The 20712-nt window shown below is 39.6% G+C and overlaps 1 protein-coding gene across 3 annotated transcripts in view; it reads left to right on the top strand.

Moving 5' to 3' along the window:
• Window positions 1-20712, top strand: part of itpr1b (inositol 1,4,5-trisphosphate receptor, type 1b) — a 104109-nt gene that overhangs the window by 55310 nt on the left and 28087 nt on the right. For 2 of the 3 annotated variants that reach the window (XM_034692074.1, XM_034692065.1), the window contains 12 exons: window positions 64-99; window positions 1003-1050; window positions 1554-1683; window positions 5173-5357; window positions 13867-14050; window positions 14602-14864; window positions 15601-15801; window positions 17493-17603; window positions 18371-18466; window positions 18538-18672; window positions 19155-19262; window positions 19774-20005. In XM_034692074.1, the coding sequence (XP_034547965.1) occupies window positions 64-99; window positions 1003-1050; window positions 1554-1683; window positions 5173-5357; window positions 13867-14050; window positions 14602-14864; window positions 15601-15801; window positions 17493-17603; window positions 18371-18466; window positions 18538-18672; window positions 19155-19262; window positions 19774-20005 (1729 nt within the window). The remainder of the gene's footprint in view (window positions 1-63; window positions 100-1002; window positions 1051-1553; window positions 1684-5172; window positions 5358-13866; window positions 14051-14601; window positions 14865-15600; window positions 15802-17492; window positions 17604-18370; window positions 18467-18537; window positions 18673-19154; window positions 19263-19773; window positions 20006-20712) is intronic. The other variant, XM_034692083.1, reaches the window with a different exon arrangement.

Genomic DNA, 20712 nt, shown 5'->3' with positions numbered 1-20712 from the left:
AGCAACATAACTAATCTAACATCTTCAAACTTTGACTAACATCATCCTCTTATTTCCAATCAGCTGGCACCTCCACCTGAGCCTGAAGTCCCTGCCGAGGTGTGTTTAAGACCCATATTACCGCGCTGCCTGCCCATATGGGTCACTGCTGATCAGAGATCATCTGTCCTACACTAACTCCACCCCATTACACTTCTTTTCAGTGTTGAGCATCTCTTATTCTATATAGATAAGAGTAACAACCCATCCATGTTGTACTTCCTACTTTAAATGATATTTTTTGCATTTTATAGATCTTAAATAATGCTGCAAATCAGCTGTTGTACTTGTGCCTCCCTCCTGCTTAGTTTTTAAGCAAAGTCCATATTCCCGACCCTCTTTCAGTGGGAAAAGGGGATGGGGGGTTGTTGTGGGTGAGGTGTTTTTCCATGCCAGATTGGTGCTTACAGTGTGTGTCAGCTCACGGCTACATTGTGTATTATGTAACCTGGACAGAGCTCCTATTTTTCCTCATGGCTTGTGTTACTCCCCCTCCGGCAGCTTGTCATTCTCTTATGTAAATAGTTTGTGCTTCTTTGCCACTGTGACTGTAATGAGGGAGCCACCACGTGCCCAGGACAAGAACATTCCCATGCTGTCTAGATTAATTTGAGTCTTTGGAGTTTTTATAAGTTGAAGAAAACATTGTCACATAAAATATTCTGCTTCTTAAAACGTAGCCTTATTCTGAATAAATCTGTAGGTATACGTATGATGCTTTAAGAAACTCTGTTCTTTTATGCATGAAGCATTGCATGACTGAGTGAACCTCACATCTTCCTTGACACAACCACTTCCCTTTTAACTGCATGATCTAATTTGCACCCAGTTTTCTGCATGCTAGTGTAATAACTAATTTGCACTGTACTAGCCCTATTTTGTTTTCTAATTTCTTTTTCAATTTTCCTTTCCACCTTTTTTTTTTTATTTCACTGCTTTCTGCTTACTTATCTCACCTTTAAGGATCTTGATCCCAACCAGCCACAGAAGCAACTGGAGGATCAAAGGAGGGTAGGTACTGAGTTTGGTATGCTGTGGTCTCGTCCAGGCCAACATCTTATTGATGCTTCACAACTGAGGGACTGTTGTTATGCCTTCACAGTCACTCTGCTTCCACAGCATGGCACTCACTTTCTTCTCTGACAGTTTTACGATCAGTAACATGTGAGGCAAATCAAAGGATGGACATAAACTTTGGGTGTTCACCCTTCTTTGACGGCTTGTGACATGTTAGACCCAGAGGGACCATGCAGGGGACTTTGCTGCAATGATTTACACCAAACATATGTGGGAAAATGCTGAATATCAGCATGTTTGGATTCAAGAGTGCACTTTATTGCCTTTGGAAATCACTAAATGTTGTGTGTGAATGAGTAAGTTATTCCAAGGGGGGTATTCAAATTTACTCTCAGCAGGAAATGATTTGGAAACACAAATGAGTAGATTTCACAGGTTTCTCCCCAGAAGCTGAATCTTTTCCAAGCCATCTTAGTAATATTCCTATTCACTAACAGGGTGAAGCGCTGCGGCAGATCTTGGTCAATAGATACTATGGGAACATCAAACCTGGCCAGAGAAGAGAGAGCCTCACCCCCTTCAGCAATGGTCCACTGACCGCTGGAGCTCCAGGAAAATCCCCCACAGGTATGTGAACAGCTTCAGAGTCCAGAGTGGTCATGCTCATTAAGATGAAATGCCTCTGAAATAAATGACTTTGGGAAAATGGGTCAGTGATGCAGCAGGTTCATGGCATAGTATAACAACTGAACTAAAACATGTAAATAATGAATAGCTGCCATCTGCATTAGTGTAGCAAGGAAAATATTTGCTTGGTCTCGCCATTGAATTTATACTTTTATCAAACAAACAAACAAACTAAAACAATAGTCTTACGGAGGCCAACCGGGGCAGACAATTTGCAAATGCAGAAACAATGCATCTTTAAAAACGTGCAAAAGCAACACATTGCAAAGATAAAACATGCTGCTAAAAGCCAAAACAACTGCATTGATACCATAGACCGTATAAAATATTGACGTAGTATCTGTGACGTCACGTCACCCATCTGTTTCTGAAGCGCTGTTTTGAGGCCAATTGTTGACAGGAGCCATATTGCTGCTGTCGAACGATTGGGACGTAAAGAGGCGGGCTTTGAGCCTCCTAGCCAAAAGCTACAGTGTACCCACCTGTCAATCAAGTCAGCTGTGCCTCTCATTGGAAGACTCAGTGTGTGCAGATTGAGAAATGAGCTATCCAGACTACACTCGTCTTTTGTACCAGGCTGTAAACATGTTTATTTCTGCTGTAAAGATCGGGTTTTTTGAATTGGTGTGTATGTGGTGTCCGGTACTTCCGGAGCCAGCCTCAAGCGGATCCTCGATGAACTGCAGTTTTTAGCACTTCCGCATTGGACTCATATTTTTAGACCCGAGGTTTCCGCTGGATTGATACCAAACATGCTACAAATACACAAATGATGTAAAGCAAAAAAGAACACAAAAACGTAAAACACCAGCAAGAGAAAAAACTGCTTCAAATTGAGGCTTGACTACGGAAGTGCTCCAGGCCTGTAGGGGGCGCTAGATAACACCGCTAAACTTATAGAAACTTGCTCATTGGAAAAAATTATTGAGTTTAATTTGATATCCAGAAGTCAAATGCCTTTTAACCCATGATATTATCATTTGTTACAAGCAGAATCAACACATGAATAATACAAATTTATCAGTGTTGACGGATTCTAAACAATAAACACGAGAGTTTTTACATGGGTCAGAATTGCCAACCTCGACCACACTATGAGGTTTAATCAAAGTACAAGGGCATTGGTTTCACAACAACTCATTTACATCCGTTCATAGATACTGTTCGTACAGAGACGCTTGTTGCCTCTTCAATATCTTCATTACAGCTAAGTCAAGAAGCCCATTCACAAAGATTTTACACAGTTCAGAACCTCACTTTTATTCATTCTAAAGAGTCGGTTTGTGTCACAGCTAATGACTCATCCGTAATCTGATGCCACAGAGGAGAAAAATATGATCTTATTCACAGCCATGGCCTTGTACTTGTTTAAGCCCTCTCTGACTTCTGCTCTGCTACTGAGCATACTGCTGGCCATGTTGTTGCCAGGCGACCGGGGAGCCAAGCTTGGTCTAGAATGGGATGTGTTGTTGATTCAGTGGCTCGCCCAGCCAGAGATGGCTCTGATGGGTGCTGTTATCTCAGCCTGACTCGTCATCCTAGCAGCCACAGCAGGAATGGAAGTACCGCTGTAGATACGGACACATCTGAGGCTCTGTAGCTTGTTACATGTATCACACACTCTTTTATTTGATTCAGACATCTTATTTTAACTTTTTAAAGTGAAAATTGTTGTGTGATAATCCTACAGTAGATTGTTAGGTATGCAAATAGAATAATTCTGGTAAAATGTCTACCGTCAATGAGTAGCCTCTTCAGGAAGAATCCATGAATCTCAAATAGAGACATGCCCTTTTTTGTTGCTGTCGATTGTTTTAGTTGATTCATCGTTTCATACAAATTATTAACAATAATGATTATAAGATAAAACATTTTCATGTATTTTCATATATTTTATTGATTTTCAAAGTGGACATCAACACAAATTAACAATACAAATCAGTGCAAGAAAAAAAAAACCAAAAAACCAAAGCATTTAATAATTAACATAACAAGAAAATAATGACCTGGCAGCCCCCAGATCAAGACTTGCAACCAGATAACAACATCTCATTGCATATGCTGCTAAAGTAGTGAAACACACATTGGTAGAGAGATCAACAGATATATGACACCATGCCACAAACCCTCCTAAGAGAAAGAGAGGCCAAAAGACATCCCGCAAGAACAGAAGAGGGAGATAAGAAAATGTTTATGAAATAAGGTTCGAAATTTGGAGGGAATCTGTAACAGGTCTTTAATTTCATAAGGTAAATAAACTATGATATAACTAAAGACTGGTTGTCAGATATCAGAAAAATATCTGTTGTTCCCTTCTAACTTTGCAGAGAGGCTCTCCATTGGTATACCCTTGTATAGTTCTCTGTACCACTGTGTTACTGTTGGTGGTTTGTCTTAAATCCATTGAAACAGAATACACCTTCTTGCTAGTAATAACAATTTCATTAGGAGAATGTAATATGAGGGATTAAGAACAAGAGCTTCTTGGGGAAAACCCAACAGAAACAGTGCAGGTTCCAGTTAGATTTTTTTTGTGTAAGATTGTTTGTACCGCTTTTTTTTTACATTTTTCCAGAAACGTGCTATCATAGGGCATTGCCATATTAAGTGAAAGTAAGTTCCGACCTCTTTCTGACATTTCTTACAGAGGGGAGATACAGTTGTGCTCATAAGTTTACATACCCTGGCAGAATTTATGGTTTCTTGGGTAGTTTCTGTTGTCTTTATGATATAAAAAGAGTAAACACAGTTGTTTGATTAAAAATTTGCTTCACCCAACAACTAACCATGAGTGAAAAAAGTTTTTCTCGTATCATTCATATTCTCTGAATAATGGCCAAAAAAATCACAAATTCTGCCAGGGTATGTAAACTTATGAGCACAACTGTATGTTAGAGCTACATCTATTTAGAAATTGAGATGTGAGTTGTGTCCTATGGAGGATTCAGTACCGGCTTTCTTTTAGTCGATTACATGTAAAGATTTTATTTGACACTGAAAATACCTTTGACCGCCCTGTCTGACTTGGTTGGATTTTGTGGTCTTTCTCCCATGTGCTGGTGATTTTGTCAATGATATATTGATCAAGGATTTGTTTTGCCTTGCACTGATTTGCATTGTTATTTTTTGTTGTTGTCCACTTTAACTATTTTAACCTAAAAATTGTTCTGTTTATTTATCAATTTGTAACAAGTTGTTTGGCAGTATTTTTCTCATGGTTCTCTTTTTCTGAATGTTGTAAGCTGCCTAATCCAGCCTCTTGAACTTTAAATATTTGATTGAAGTATGGGGCTGATTGTCTGGTTCAGGCTTTCAGATCTCATTAGCTTTCTTCTTCATAATCTGAATAACTAAGACGTATAAAACTGTTCAGTATCATCCTCTATAAGCTTGATTATCTTGTCTAATCATCCACTTCTGTGACCACAGTGGTCAGCTCTGGGGTAGGGGGTCGAGGAGAGCTGAGTTTGGCGGAGGTCCAGTGCCACTTGGATAAAGAAGGAGCTTCTGATCTGGTTATCGATCTCATCATGAATGCTACCAGCGACCGGATCTTCCAGGAGAGCATACTGCTGGCCATTGCATTGCTGGAGGGTGGAAACACAGTCATACAGGTAACTGGGGGGTTACTGGGTTCATGGTACAAACAGTGCAGAGGGCGCCGGGTGTGAAGTGTAAATGAGGCCCAGCCTGGGATTAAATGGTACAAGTAAACATGTTTCCTTACAGAAGCATGAGCAGCACTTCAGCAAGGCAGTGTTATGTCAGTTAAAAGTTGTGGTTATTAATCATTTAAGTTATTGCCTGAGAAAAAAGTTAAGTTATAGGGCCTGACTATACATGAGACAAGGAAAATTGCAAATTTATGAGTAAGAATCCACATTTGGCTTCAGGAAGCTGCCTGACATGACTGAAGTTATTGACATTTTAAGTTGTAAAGAAAAGGAAAGTATGTTTCAAGTATGCTAGTGGAGGAGAAAGGGAAGATGGGAAGATAGGAGAAAAAAAAGGTTCAGTCTGCTGCTCTAGGTCAATGCTATGCAGCCAAACACGTCATTACCTCCCCATATCCAGACAGGGGGTTGCTAAGGCAACTCTTTGCAAACCTCCCAGGAAGGAGGTTGAAGAGAGACATAGCTGCTGCATTATTTCAGCTTTACTGGATGGTGTGTTTGTATACGTGTGTAATCATGTGCGTCTTCATGTGTGTACAATAATAACTTCATGCATGCAATTATGAGCGCTGCTTAAAAAGCAGTGTATCTTTGTATTCCAGTTTTGGGGCTTGTGTATGGATGCTCTTGTGTGTTGTCTTGCATAAACAGATGTGTTGCATAACAGGCTCTTATTTGCATAGTGTTACAAAGTGTGAAATCTGAGGGATGCTGATTCCCACTGCTTGATATGGAAACAAATCTGGACTTACAACCTGATACTTGATTGAATACATGTAAAGGGGTGTATTGTTTTCAAACACTATGCATTATAAAGACAGTAACTCATGAAGCATGAATAACTGAGCAGAAGTATAACTGAGCATACCTAAGGGCACTCTCTGACCGATAAGGAAAGCACAAAAAAGTGCAAGTGTGCAGATGTAAACACAATGTACTGTAATCATTTGGAAGCATATTACTACACCGTGCTTGGAGGAATAGTGACATCATGTTTTAAATCTAATGACCAAAATCATGTTTGCTCAAAAAATCCAAAATGTTTTGTTTATCTCACGTTGTGTGAAACTTTTTCCGTTTGCCATGGTGCCAAAATTTCTCTTATATGGAAGAATAGCCTCTCTGCTCCAGTCGTGTACAAGCAAAGATCTCTTCAAATGAAATAAGATAAAAGATCTCATGTAGTTTAAATGGAGTACAAAGTTAGATTTCTGTCCAGCAGAGCAAAGATAAACTGAAAGATAACTCCAGCATGTGTATGTTTTACAGTGTCAGCAATGTCAGGGTATGTTGACTATTATGGTTGATTATTTGCTTGAACCCTTTTCCACATCCATTTATGGGTTACAATCACTTCCTCATATGAATCAACTTTTGCCCCAGCCTTCCCCAGCAAGGCCTGACCTCGCAGAGTGTACACAAAGGCACTCACATGACTTCTGTTACATAAACTGCTGCTGCTTTTCTTTCTGGGTGAACATTGCCCTGAGCCCTGGGCCTCCTGACGATCCTACTGGACTCTTTACTGGGTCATGTTTTGCTTCTGAAAAAAAAGGGCCGTACAAGGCACAACCCTTCATATGCTTCCCAGTAGATTCATAGAGTTTCAGTCAGTCTGTAGTGTTATTTGAGGGAAACCCTCTACCTGCTTCCCTTTGAACAGATCAGCTTAACTCAGCTTGTTTGTGGACTTTGCTTTATTTCATTTTGCTGAGTGCCTTTTATTTAAGGTCAGGACATTAACAGGAAGCTCAGGGTCTACTGCAGAAAGTGGCTCGTGGCCTGCATGTTGAACAGATCCTGGAGCTATTGTTTTATTTATGGACCCAGGACTATTTTTTTTATCTCTAAGAGTTCCAGTTTGTTGTAAATGTTTACAATACAGTATGAAAGAGTGTGTAGGATGTGAATTTAAACCTTTCTATGGCTGTTTTACTATCCAGAGATATTAGCATAAATAACAGAGAATCTACAGTAATTTCTTACTTTAGATCTTTTACTTATTGAACAGCAATGCTGTGTTCCTTTTTATACAGTCTGATAGAGGGACCAGTGGCAGACAAAGTATTCAGCTTCATTACTTAAGCCAAAGTATATATCTTCCTTGTTAAACATTACTCCAATACAAGTGAAAGTTGTTCCGTCAGATTATGACTTGAGTTAAAGTCCAGGAGTACTTGCTTTTAAAAATACTGAAGAATTCAAAGTACTTTTTAAAATATCTGAAACTTAGTTTCACAAAGCATGAGTGCAGTACAGAATGCATGGGTGTACATTCTGCAACGTTCTGTTTATCTAGAAAACATGATTTCATATCTAAAAAGTATACCATGAAATATAAACTAAGTTACTACAAGCACAGACATGTTTCAAAGTGTTGATCTAGAATCAAACAAGTTCGTTGACCTCGACATGCTTTCTGAGGTTAGACGGTGATGTTTTGTCGGCTGTGATGAAGTTTGTGTGGTAAACAGATCAGAGATTTGCAACAATTCCAACCATTCTATATTTAAAAACTTCAAATGTGGGTTAAGAATATGGCCGTGGTGCTCAGGTAGAGAGTCTTCATCCTTCTCGGCCGTAGCCATCATCACCACAACTAAATGAACGGACTGATCTGAATAATGTTTGATCTGCATTTGCTCTAAGGTACGAGGTACGGCTACACCACTGAGACAAACCAAACCCAAGTACACGAACAGTTTACGCTCTTTGGGATCTGATTTCAGAAACTGAAATGAATCAGCTGACTTCAAAGCAAAAGTAGTGAGTAACTAGAGCATTGATAGAAATGTAGTGGAGTCAAAATTTTGATATTTGTCTATAAATGGAGTAAAAGTAATAAGTTCCCCCAAAAAATAATACTCAAGTAAAATTCAGATACTCAAAAAATGTACTTAAGTACAGTACTCAAGTAAATTTACTTTGTTACTGTCCACCACTGTGAAGGACCATTAAGTGAGCTCATTAACTGGATCCATTTCTCGGCAAAACCAGGAAGAAGGACAATTATAAAGAAGCCTCTTGTTTCAGAATTTAAGCGAGATGTTAATTCCTCTATGGCTTGGTACACGGACAAGCAAGCTCTGTTAAAAGATCATGCATGGTCTAGAGTGAATTCACAACTTATCAGCAGATTCACCACATTTCCCTGTCTTATATAACCGTGGTGTCCGGCCCCCTTTTCAGGACAGAAGGGTTCCTGTTGTCTAAATGAAAAGCAGGAAACAAACATGCCCACAGACTTTTCCAAGCAGTCTGTTTGTTTTTGAGGTAATCCAGGGTCGTAGCCTAGCCGACAACATTTCTACGAAAAACAAGTAAAATGTAGTTTTTAGAAGAGCTGTTTGTGGCTTCATAATGAATCAAGCCTGGCCCAGTGCTCTGTGCTCTGTGGACTTGATATGACAGTCCTTAGGGACAAATAAGTGTGTTTGTGAAGATAAAAAAACGGGTCAGAAACAGACCTACTGCCCCTTTTCCTGTCTCTCCTTCTTGAGGATTTCTTGTGTATCTCCTTAAACAGGGAAGTGCTGTCCCCTTCCTAATGGTGTTTATCTGCTAAGTTTGTATACCTTACATTGTGCTTGTCTGGTAATGAATGTTAAAGAATCATGAACTGATTTGCAGAATTCACTTTGTTTATCCTATTATTTAACCCTTAATTTGTAATCTGTGTGGTTTTCTGATTGCATCCATGTAGGCCCTAAAAAGCTTATTCAGAGCTTTTATGTAGCTGTAATAGTAAACCACATGTTTTGATCACATATTAAAAATGTGACATGTTTTTAATTATACATAAAATGTTCAGTATCAAAAGGTGTATCGGTCACTTGAAACTGGACTGGAAACAGTTGCAATGGAAGGCAAAACAAGTGTTTGGGAAACCGGAAACCGAATCATTAAATCTAAAGAGCCAGTCTGGCCCTGTTGATATCTGAAAACTTATAAAAAAGTACGACTCATTGATGCCACTGATGAAGTTAATCTCTCCAGTATCACACTAAAAGTCTCCAGTATCACACTAAAACTACCACATGCTAAAAAACACCCTTTGGTTCAGATGTCATATCTTATATCTGAAATACAGAAGTGTTTGTAAGCTAATACCAGTGAAAACAAACCCTTATATCTGCAGTGTGCTCGTTCTTTTTGTTTGTCAAGCAGTAACAAGAAGAACAGATAATTGTATTTTGTCACTTACATACATAAAGTAACAATGAAATAATTTATAATTTCAAATCTGCCATTATTGGCATGAGAAAGACACTTTTTGGTACAACACCCTCCTGGTTGTTCATTGGTAAACGGCAATAAACAACCTCACACAGATACTGTATTACAAGTCTGCACCCTGGCAGTCTCATGGCTACACCCCATTAGCACATGCACAAACACACGGACACACTCCTGGATATACTTGGAGGCTAGAAAGTGCATTCCAAAAACAGCCCTGAGAGAGTGTATGTGTGTGTGTTTGTGTGTATGTGTGTGTTATGTAAGAAAAGAAGTGTCGAAGCTCTGCTCCCTCCAGCCAACCATCCATCTACTCATCACTGTCTACATGACCTCAGATCTTTAACTGTCACAGGAGCAAACAGGTGCCACCACTCTTACTCAACGGGCTTGTTGTGGCATGCTGCTCCCCTCAGACCCTCCCAGACATGATTTACTCCCTCCACCTCTGCCGAGCTCAGGCTCACTTTACAGCCGCCTCTTGGAAGGCTTTAAAAAGCCTCTGCAAAGTGAGTTTCCAGGCATCAGTGTCATCAACATACCAGCTCTCTTCTTACTACAGATTGGGCTGAGCATTCTCCTTTTTAAAACCCACTTCATATTTATTAAAGGTTAGATTATTTTAATCCTGCCCTGCTCAGCTCTTTTTTAAGAGTCGTTTGATGTCTGCATCGGTCTGTTTTTCACTTTCCGTTCAGTCTTTTCTTTTCTGGTTGCCAAAATCTTCGGAACTCAATTTGTTTGTTTTTCCTTCAATTTCAACATCCTGGAATTTTAGTTGTAGCGTCAGAGAGCAGATCTCTTTTGGTACCAGCTGATGCTTGGCATGGACGAGTACGCCACTGAGGCCCTCCAATAGGCACAGAGATAGCTTTGTCACTCACTAAGGTGTCAGGCTGAAAAGGCGGGAGACGGATAAAATGAAAGAGAGAGCTGGTGGTATAAACAGGCCTTATATAACCAGCCCGTGTTGATGCCAGGAGCTGGGGTGGCAGCTGAAAGGGAATGCAGGGAAAAGTAGAAGCATAGAATAATCGGAGAGGAGGCCCTGCTTCGCCACAGTGTTAAATCTGTACAGAGAGACAATGAATTATCAGTCAACCTAAACCTGCTGAACATGACTGACAGCTGCAGGATCAGCACAGCTCCCAGAGGGCTTAGAGGCTCTGGAGTTGGACATGTAGAGGGCTAAGCTGCCTTAAGGGAGCTGTGGCTGATTGGCTGACTGACCATTTTCTGTGAGGAGTGACTCAGCAGTCAACGTGTAGAAATGGAGCTTAATCCGATACACATTGTTTAAAATGGTCGATTTGTGATTTTTTTTTCTTTTTCGTGTAGAACAAAGCATCTTTAACTTTAATCTCAGCATTCAATCTCCTGTCAGCTCAGCTGGTGAGAAAACTAATTTCAAACATGCACAAAAAAAAATTCAACAGTTAGCCACGCTGCAGTGGACCTGTACTCTTACCTGTTACTGACTACTGACCACATATTTAATCTATTTATATTTGATGTGATCTTATTAGTATATTACATTACATTATATCAACTGTTGGATATCATCAAAGTATTTAAAACCAAACCCAGACAAAACAGAAATACTTTAGTCCATGCATTCATATCAACTGGGTTAGAATTATTGCAACGCACTGTACGCAGGGCTATCCAAACAATCCTTTGGATGGCTCCAGCTCATTCAGAACACAGCAGCCAGAATCCTGACACATGCAAGAAAATTGGATCATATCACCCCAGTTCTCAAAACACTTCATTGGCTCTATTTGTGCTGTATTATTTTGTACTACTCTTGCTACTATGTATGTGTTCTGCAACAACCCTATTTCACCACATGGATCAATAAAGTATCCATGTGTGGTAAGTATTATCTTGACTTATCTTATAATTTACTCGCTTCAAGACTGAGATAAAAAAAAATCTTAAAATTTTGACCAAATTATCTCGATAAACCTCTTCTGAAACCTTGGCTAATGTCAATTTTTGAATGCTGTTTTGTGTCAATCACAGTGCTGCATATCATAATATTTCGGCCCTGCAATGACCCTCAAAAAACGTTCTATGGTTTCCCAAAACTTCCAATATCTTGTTTGAAAAATAAAATACATTTTCTTTAAAAACCTTGGATTTTAAAGAAGTAAAAATGTTAATGCTTTAATTTTCACTCAACACCAGGAGCCATGCAGTGACTCTGTAAAGGTCTGAAACTGATAAAATTGATATTTTAGCCTCAATAAAAGTAGTCGATGGAAAATTAGAACTACTGTCACTAAGGGAATTTGATTCTTGTTATTATTATTTCAGAGTTTGGAAGTATTTAGGGTAGATTCACAACCCAAGTGCAACTATCTCTGGAGGCAAAACAGAGGGCACCAGTGCTTATGAGCTGTTCCTTTTGCCCACTGCACATTGAGAGAAAAGTGTTGACAATATCGTCTATATGCATCAGTGAAGAAGTTGAGTTTTTATGGCTGTAGTCATGAGTTATATTTATTATAGTAATTTTGCAAAATTTCTATCCTCAAGCTGTTGCCTGTTTAGAGAAGTCAGCTTGCATAACTCTTCAGCTGATTCTTAATCAGATCACCATCAATGAATGACCCTGTCTTGTCAACAACATGATGTTAACATCTTGAAAAACAAGCAAGAAGAACTGTTGCATAAAACAGAGAAAGAAAACAACTCAGTTTTTCTAAATGCGTGTAGTGTTCTGCCTCCCTTCAGGCTCGAGTCAGGTGACACTGCAAAGACTCTCACCAAATAGGTTTCTTATGTTCGAGATTTTCCAAGCAGATAACGTCATTCAGTCCCCTGCACAGTACTTGCATGCTAATTCTTTGTTTGCATGTCTTTCCTCTCAGTCAGGAACTTAACTGTGAGTCTTACATAACATGGTTTCAAAGGCGCCCCAGAATCGATGCATGTGAAAAGTCCTGCTCGCATCAAACCCCAACCTTCCTTACCGCTATTGGACCCTCCCCTCACACCACTCACTTGCTTCGTGCCGTTCTGGCACAGAAAAGTAGGGCAGGGTTTTCCTCCCTCTCTCTCTCTCTCTCTCTCTCTCTCTCTCTCTCTCTCTCTCTCTCTCTCTCTCTCTCTCTCTCTCTCTCTCTCTCTCTCTCTCTCTCTCTCTCTCTCTCTCTCTCTCTCTCTCCCCAACGCTCACCCTCTGTGGACTGATGTAACAGTGTTAGAGCTGAGGCGCTGTGCCCTCACTGTAACCACTCAGCTGATTACAGGTCTTATGTAAGGAGGGATTGTCAAGAGGAAAAATGGGACAGAACATATGAGCCTGTTGCAGAAAAACAACAGCTACATGCATATGAGCCTTTCACAAAAGATAGCCTTTTGTGTAGCCTAGCTGGAAGTAGAGCAATTTGTTCCTCACCTTGACTTAACAAACCCCTTGCTCATACTGAATCAAGCTTTACTGCTGCAAAGCTGATAAGCTCATAAAAGCAAAAATGTTTGGTTAGTTGCAACTCCAGTGAGGTCAATGTGGTGCATTTCTGCCTGCATGTGTTAATGTGTTGTTTTGACACCCCATTTTTGTATGGGTGCATGCACTGTGAAATAGTGCATGCACTGTGGTGTGTTTTCTGCAGGGTGTGTGGTTATGTCTGCATGTGTAAATGCATTTGGCTTAGGCTACCAGAAAACCCTCAGTTTTTAGGTTTTGGTCTTCTTCTACGCTGTTGCTTGCCTGTTGGTGTGTAAAACACAGAGCATAGTCCTCAAGGTGCCAGAGCTATGTTCTGCCCAGGGTGCAGAGAGCAGATGGTGTAAAATCAGGTGAGCATGGTGAGGCCTTGCAGCATGTTTTCCTGGCATGAAGAGGAGTCTTATGTAAGAGCCTCTAACAGAACGCTTGGCTCTTACCGCTGCAAAGACAGCTCCAGGGAGACAATAAGAGAGTGATTAAAGCAGAAGTAAGCTGTTACCAAATAAAGAAGTCCTCTGACCCTAAATATTGTAATAGATTCTTCAAAAACAAACTCAAAACTTCAGAAAGCTGACCATCTTGAAGTATTATTTTCGCAAAACATTAGCTCATCGTAAAAGGAAGTCACCAGAGTGTGGAATCTTAGCAAACCTGTTACTGTTTCTTTTTAAACACAGAGAAGTGCTTAAACTAACTTCAATGTGCCTGATTTAAATTACATCCATTTCCCTTTTTGTGTCTTTATTTCTGCAGCGATCGTTTTATCATCGTTTAACCGGAGACAACAAGTCAGAAAAATTCTTTAAGGTGTTTTATGAGCGCATGAAGCTGGCTCAGCAGGAGATCAAAGCCACTGTGACGGTTAATACGAGTGATCTTGGCAGCAAGAAGAAGGACGAGGAGCCACCAGACAAAGACGCACCAACATGCAAGAAAGGTTAGAGGTCGAGGTCGGGTCAACGGGTTACCAACTTATGGCTTTATTGTCTGTGAAATTGTCATTTAGTTTGTATGCATACCTATGCTCATATTTTCTATTGTGTTTAATGTTCTTTAGGTATCAATTTTACGGAAGAGGATTAGGGACACTTAAAAAAAAAAGGGGCCAATATATATTTTTATCATTATTATTATGAGAAAAAAGTCAAAATTCTGACTTTAATCTCAGAATTCTGACTTTAATCTAAGAGTTCTGACAATTTTCTCAGAATAATCCTAATGATAAAAAAGATATATTGGCCCTTTTTTTTTTTTTTTTTAAAGTGGCCCTTATCCTCTTCCGTACAATTTTCTCCTGACTGTGTTAGGTCAAGTTTTATTTTTCTTAAATGAAGAAATTAGATAAAATACGGTCATATCACTGAAATAACTGTAATGGTTCCATGCATATGAATGATAATACTAATCAGTATGCATGTGTTTGTCAAACTTTGTTTTTAACACTGTCTTCCATCCAACTGTCTCTTTCTTCCCTATACCTGTGGTCAGTCAAAGATGTGCCAGTGGTGGCAGTAGTGACAGAAGAGGTGAAAGAGCAGCTAGTGGAGGCCTCTGTCGTCACCAAGAAGGCCTTCACCACCTACCGCCGTGAGGTAGAAGCAGAGGAACATCAAGCGGCTGCTGAAGGCGCCCCCGTGCCGACCACTGATAAAAGCCAGGAGGAAGGCGAGATGAGTGTCATCATAACCATCATGCAGCCCATACTGCGCCTCATGCAGCTGCTCTGTGAGAACCACAACAGAGACCTGCAGGTCAGCGCATGACACCGATGTGTTGTCTATGGGCTTATGTTTTTCCTCAAACCCCACCAGCTCTGACATGCTGACATTTCATGCTCTGTGTTCTGTAATTCTATCAGCACACTTAGTTATACAGAAACGAAACAGTCACCATTTGCAGAACTTCCTGATGCAGCTGTTTCCATATTGATGTGTCTTGGTCTGGTTTCGCTATGAGGAGTGTGTTGGTGTGTAGTGATGGCTAGTTCCAGCAGTGCAGACAGAAGACTTCCTTATTTGCACTGATTCTGTTTACACCTTCGAGCTTCAACACCTTCGTTAAATGGTAGTTACCTTTATGCTGAATCTCTGTTTCGTCCATCGTAACCCAGCGTGGGTGCAAGACATTGATTGACTGCTGGCTAAGCAGCATGGAGACATAGTGTAACTGTCTTGCTGCTGTAAAGAAACAAAATTAGGATGGGGAATTCAACTTTGACTTTTACAATTTCTCAATTCAGAACAAGAAAGTAAAAGAAAAAAGTATAAGTCACAATAGGACAAATAAATTTGCTTCAAATGTATTGGACCTGTGCTAAGCTTCAAACTAGGCAGTTTGTTTTTCTATTATTAGATTTCCAAAGCAAGAAAATTGTATGTTGCTGAAATATATAATCATGGCCACATCTACAGGATTGTGTGTTACATTAGTTCTGAGAAAACAGAATGAACCCATGGTTAGTAAATGTTTATCTTCATCTTTTCCCAGAACTTGCTTCGCAATCAAAATAACAAGAACAATTATAATCTGGTGTGTGAGACACTTCAGTTCCTGGACTGCATCTGTGGCAGCACAACAGGGGGACTGGGTCTTCTTGGACTCTACATCAACGAGAAGAATGTAGGACTCATCAACCAGACTGTAGAGAGCCTGACTGAGTACTGCCAAGGTCCCTGTCATGAGAACCAGGTGACATGTACACACACACACACACACACACACACACACACACACACACACACACAGGCACACACACACACACACACACACACACACACACACACACACACACACACACACACACACACACACACACACACACACAGGCACACAAGTGACTGAACTATTAACTGGCCAATGCAATCGCAGTTTGAGTGGTTTTAGTTTTCCCAAACATTGAAAGCAGACTGCCAGCATTCAGATTTTGGGATTTAAGTCATAAATTTGCCAGAGTAAAGTCGTAGATCTATGAGAATAAAGTCTAAATTTTAGTTTATGGTTAATCTTTATGTTATTTTGAAGGGACAGATCACAAGAGCAGCCAACAGCCGACTAAACTAAAACAGGGAATGTGGAGTATCTTGTGAAATTAAACTTAAGTATCGGTTTCACAAATAATCATTCAACTCAACTCAGTCTGTTTACGCATTAGCACCACAGTATCAGGGTCCTGAATCGACAGTGCGTGATAGTGATAGTGACAAGTGATAGTGTCTGTTTTGAAGAGGGGCGGGCTAAATGACAGCATACTTCTGCTTCTGCCTTGTCCTCAGCTTTTGAGTTGAACTTCACAAGACGATCAACATTCCTCATGTTAATCCTGGCAGCTGGCTGCTCCTCTATTATCACCCTATATGTTGTCTTAGCCTACAGATAGAAGCTACAACTTATTGTCCTGAGTTTATGAGTATTTTCATATATTTTTTTCAAACTTTGGTCTCATCATTTTTATCACTTTTTTTTCTCATGGTATTATGATATTAATCTCATAAATGTATGGCTCTAATCATGTCAATTTATGAGAATAAACTCCTAAATACATGACTTTAATCTCATAAATGTAAGACTTCATTCTTGTAAGTGTAAAACTTTATTATTGTACATTTATTCCCATAATTGAACATTTTTTTTCTGCCTTATGTGACCCTAATACACCATCCTAATTCTGCTTGTGTTTTAGCATGTTGTTGAGAATTTTTGCAATTTTGAAAAGAGATCCCACAAAACTTCAGAAAATAAATTATAGTAATATGCTAGTTATCCACTCAGAACCAATCAATATAGGCATGCTTTTTATCTTAAATGGGATACATAGCACACTGATGTTGATACAGCTCTGTGACTACCACTGTTATTAAATGACTGAAAAGAAAAAGACATGGTTAGTAAAATTGAAGTGTATTGTACACAGCCAATAGTTATGTAACTTAATCTTATTTGGAAAAGTGCCTCATCACATCAGTGTCTGTGTAATGGTTTATAAACTTGAGGACATTTAAAGTATAAAGAAGAAACAAGGTCTGTTTTGAAGTATTAAATATTGTCAAAAAAGCTGTCCAGGATGTAAATCAGAGACCAGATAATTTGATGATTGGCCAAGATGATGTTGATTTTATGTATTGGCTTTTGTAAAGACAATGCTAGTGCAGTGTTTTCAGACTGCAATTAATGCAAAGAAAAAAATAATTAATGTTCATTTAAAATAACAATGTGTTAATGTCTTCAGTTCAGACATTAATATTTGGTAGAATTGCACTGCTGTGTTTAAGCAGAGGTCGACTAAACTCCAGTTGCATTCATATTTTCTATGATTGTACATGTGTGAGTCTTTCATGCAAGACATGTTGATTTCATTTTCTTTAATTCTAATTTTTCCTCAGAACTGCATTGCCACTCATGAATGCAATGGTATTGACATCATCATCGCTCTCATCCTCAATGACATCAACCCACTTGGCAAGAAGCGGATGGATCTGGTGCTGGAGCTCAAAGTGAGTGATAATTAGTTTATTATTGGTGATAAGTGTATTGGTGCTGAAAAGGAAACGGCACTTTAGAAACACTCCTTTTGTTGCTTGATGGTATATTTCTCTCTTTTCCTTTGGTAAGTTATTCTCATGAAAAGGTCACTTTTAGAAAGGAAATTTGTCATGTGAAAAATTGCTGTCATTAAAAATTGTTTTAACAACTATATGCTAAAAGGTAGCTACAATGGGCACCGTTCGCCTAGCGGTTTAAGCGTGTGCCCCATATACATTGTACTCGTCGCTGCAGTCGCTGGTTCAATTCCCAGCCTCAACCATTTGCTGCATGACTTTAACCACACTCTGCTCGCCACATTTCCTGTCTCTTTAGCTACCCTATTCAATAAAGAAGAAATTGCCTGCTGTATTTTGGTTTTGTCTTCTTCCCCTCTCTCACCGGCCACAGGAGCAGCACACCTGTGTGCTCTGTCATCAGCAGGCTCCTGCTGAGTTCACAGATCAGGCAGATCAGTAATCAGAGGGTTATATAGGTTGAGTACTGGATGCAGGTTGCTGCCAGAACACCACAGCTATGTGTCAGTGCAACTAGTCAGCTGTGATTTACTGTCTTTGCCTGCATCTGTTGTAGTTCAGACAGTTTCATGTTGCGGTTTGGAAAGCAATTTAGCTACGTATAAAGAAAAAATAAGATAAATAAAATGAAATAAATTTGTAAATAAACTGTGTTGATTAAACTGAATTTGTGTATTTATCTGTGCTCTCATCTCTTGTAGAATAATGCCTCAAAACTACTTCTTGCAATTATGGAGAGTCGCCATGACAGTGAGAATGCAGAGAGGATTCTGTATAACATGAGGCCTAAAGAGCTGGTGCGTAACACTCAATATAATTTATCACACAGACTTTGTTAGAGGTTATCTGACAGTTTGTATTTCTGCAGGTGGAAGTGATCAAAAAGGCCTACATGCAGGGGGAGATAGAGGTGGAGGAGCCCCAGGAGGGTGAGGACGGAGAGGAGGAACACTCTGCGTCTCCAAGAAATGTTGGTCATAATATCTACATCCTGGCACATCAAGTAAGCCAACAACAATCTGCAACAGTTTGGAGACACACGCAGGAACAAATGCTATAGTTTGGGCATGATCACATCATTTAATTCAGTGCAGATTATTTCTATAGCTGGATGTCTGTCATTTTCTGTGACTGCGTAAGACACGAGATGTATCTACTCTTCTATACTCATCTGCTCTTTCTTAGCCCTCAGGCTCCTAAACCATGATTTAGGTTAACAACAGCAGTTAGTTATACAACACCCACTGTCAATCGAAACACTGCAGCTCTGTGACTGTAGAGCAAACATCCTGCATTAAAAAAAACAGCAACAAATAACATATTTGTACCCAAAACTGTACCAGCTGTGATGTAGCGTAAGCTAGTTTATCACATATGCGCATTCAAGACAAATCTTTCTGCTCATAATAACAGAAACTGTGTGTGTATTGATTGTCTGTCATTGATCAGTTGTTATAGGTCTGCTGGTGTTTGTTTTTATTTCAGTTAGCCCGTCACAACAAGGAGCTGCAGGCTATGTTGAAGCCAGGGGGGACCTATGGAGAGGGTGACGAGGCCCTGGAATTTTATGCCAAACACACAGCTCAGATTGAGGTCAGTTGTTGGATCCATGTTGAAACTAAACTGCATTACCTAGAATCTGCTGCTGTTGCTGTAGTATGTTATGTTTCTATGTAACATCTATCTATCTAAACTATCTGAACTAGAATGATCTAACATCATAAGGCAGGTTTTTAGGCATCTCAATTGACTTGTTGCATGTGAAGGTATTTTTACTTGGCCCGGTTTTGAGTCTCATGGTGTTACTTCACAGAATGACAAGCACCTTTGACATGTTTGCATGCTTTCTTGTTTTCAGCCATTGAGGAAGAATGTAGATGGTTGAAAGCTTTGGGACTGAAGTTGTTGGTTCAGTTTATCAACCTCTTAAGAAAACTATCATTCTCTTTGTATAACAAAGTATACTTTATGATTGTAACAAGTTAGAGCATTTAAAATGATTGAGCTGTCTTTAAAGTCTTTACTGTACTGGACAAAGCTTTGTTTCCTTGTCACAGTGATATAATGTTATGTCATTGGTGGCTGCTTCTATCGTTCTATCCAGATTGTACGGCTGGATCGCACCATGGAGCAAATTGTCTTTCCCGTGCCCAACATCTGTGAGTTCCTTACTCAAGAATCCAAGCTGCGTGTTTATTACACCACAGAGCGAGATGAGCAAGGCAGTAAGATCAATGACTTCTTCCTGCGCTCAGAGGACCTATTTAATGAGATGAACTGGCAGAAGAAGCTGCGAGGTACTCAAGAGGCTACCGGTGACGCAAACACAGTTCCCTGTACGTCTTCCTCCTTTACTCTTATCTCATAGATTCATGTCTACATGTTTTCCCCTTGTATCCCTCCAGGTGTGAAATCAGCTTTGACAGACACTTAACAAATGTTCACTTTTAATCATACTCAGTGAGACTACATTCTTAACATTTTGTGAAACCTAACTAAAAAAATAATTGATGTTACATGTGTTGGACTGTTAGGCAAAACATGGCAGAAGTTACCTGAAAATAACCTGCATATTTAGCCACCTGGGCAGCCTTTATTAGATCACTTGTTTTATTAGTTGTCTCTTTTTAATTGGCTGCTTTTAGCAACATTACTGCTTTCTTGACAAGTAGATTATTATAAAAGAATAAACTTTCTTTGACGGTAATATACATCTACTAACTGGTTCAATACACTTCTTCTCTTTACCATCATAAGTATCTATAATCAAACACCATTAAAGCACACAGGTGCAGTGACTGAAAGCGGCTGCACTCTGATTCCCAAGTTTAAACACTGGTGGGATGGAAATGCAGAGTGTGTAAACCTTAGCCCTTTTCATACTGCCAGTTAAAGGTGCGATGTTTATGGCCCTGTAACGTCCCACCTTAAATATCACAGTTTCAAAGGTGTGATGGTGAAACCAAATGGGATTCCTGTGAAAGTTCAAAGGTGTGATGATGACAAAGCTGCATTGCAGTGCTGTTGCATGCTTGCAATATGA

Source organism: Notolabrus celidotus, chromosome 1 (genome assembly GCF_009762535.1).
Source record: "Notolabrus celidotus isolate fNotCel1 chromosome 1, fNotCel1.pri, whole genome shotgun sequence".
Taxonomy (NCBI): domain Eukaryota; kingdom Metazoa; phylum Chordata; class Actinopteri; order Labriformes; family Labridae; genus Notolabrus; species Notolabrus celidotus.
This window is presented reverse-complemented; position numbering and strand designations above follow the sequence as displayed.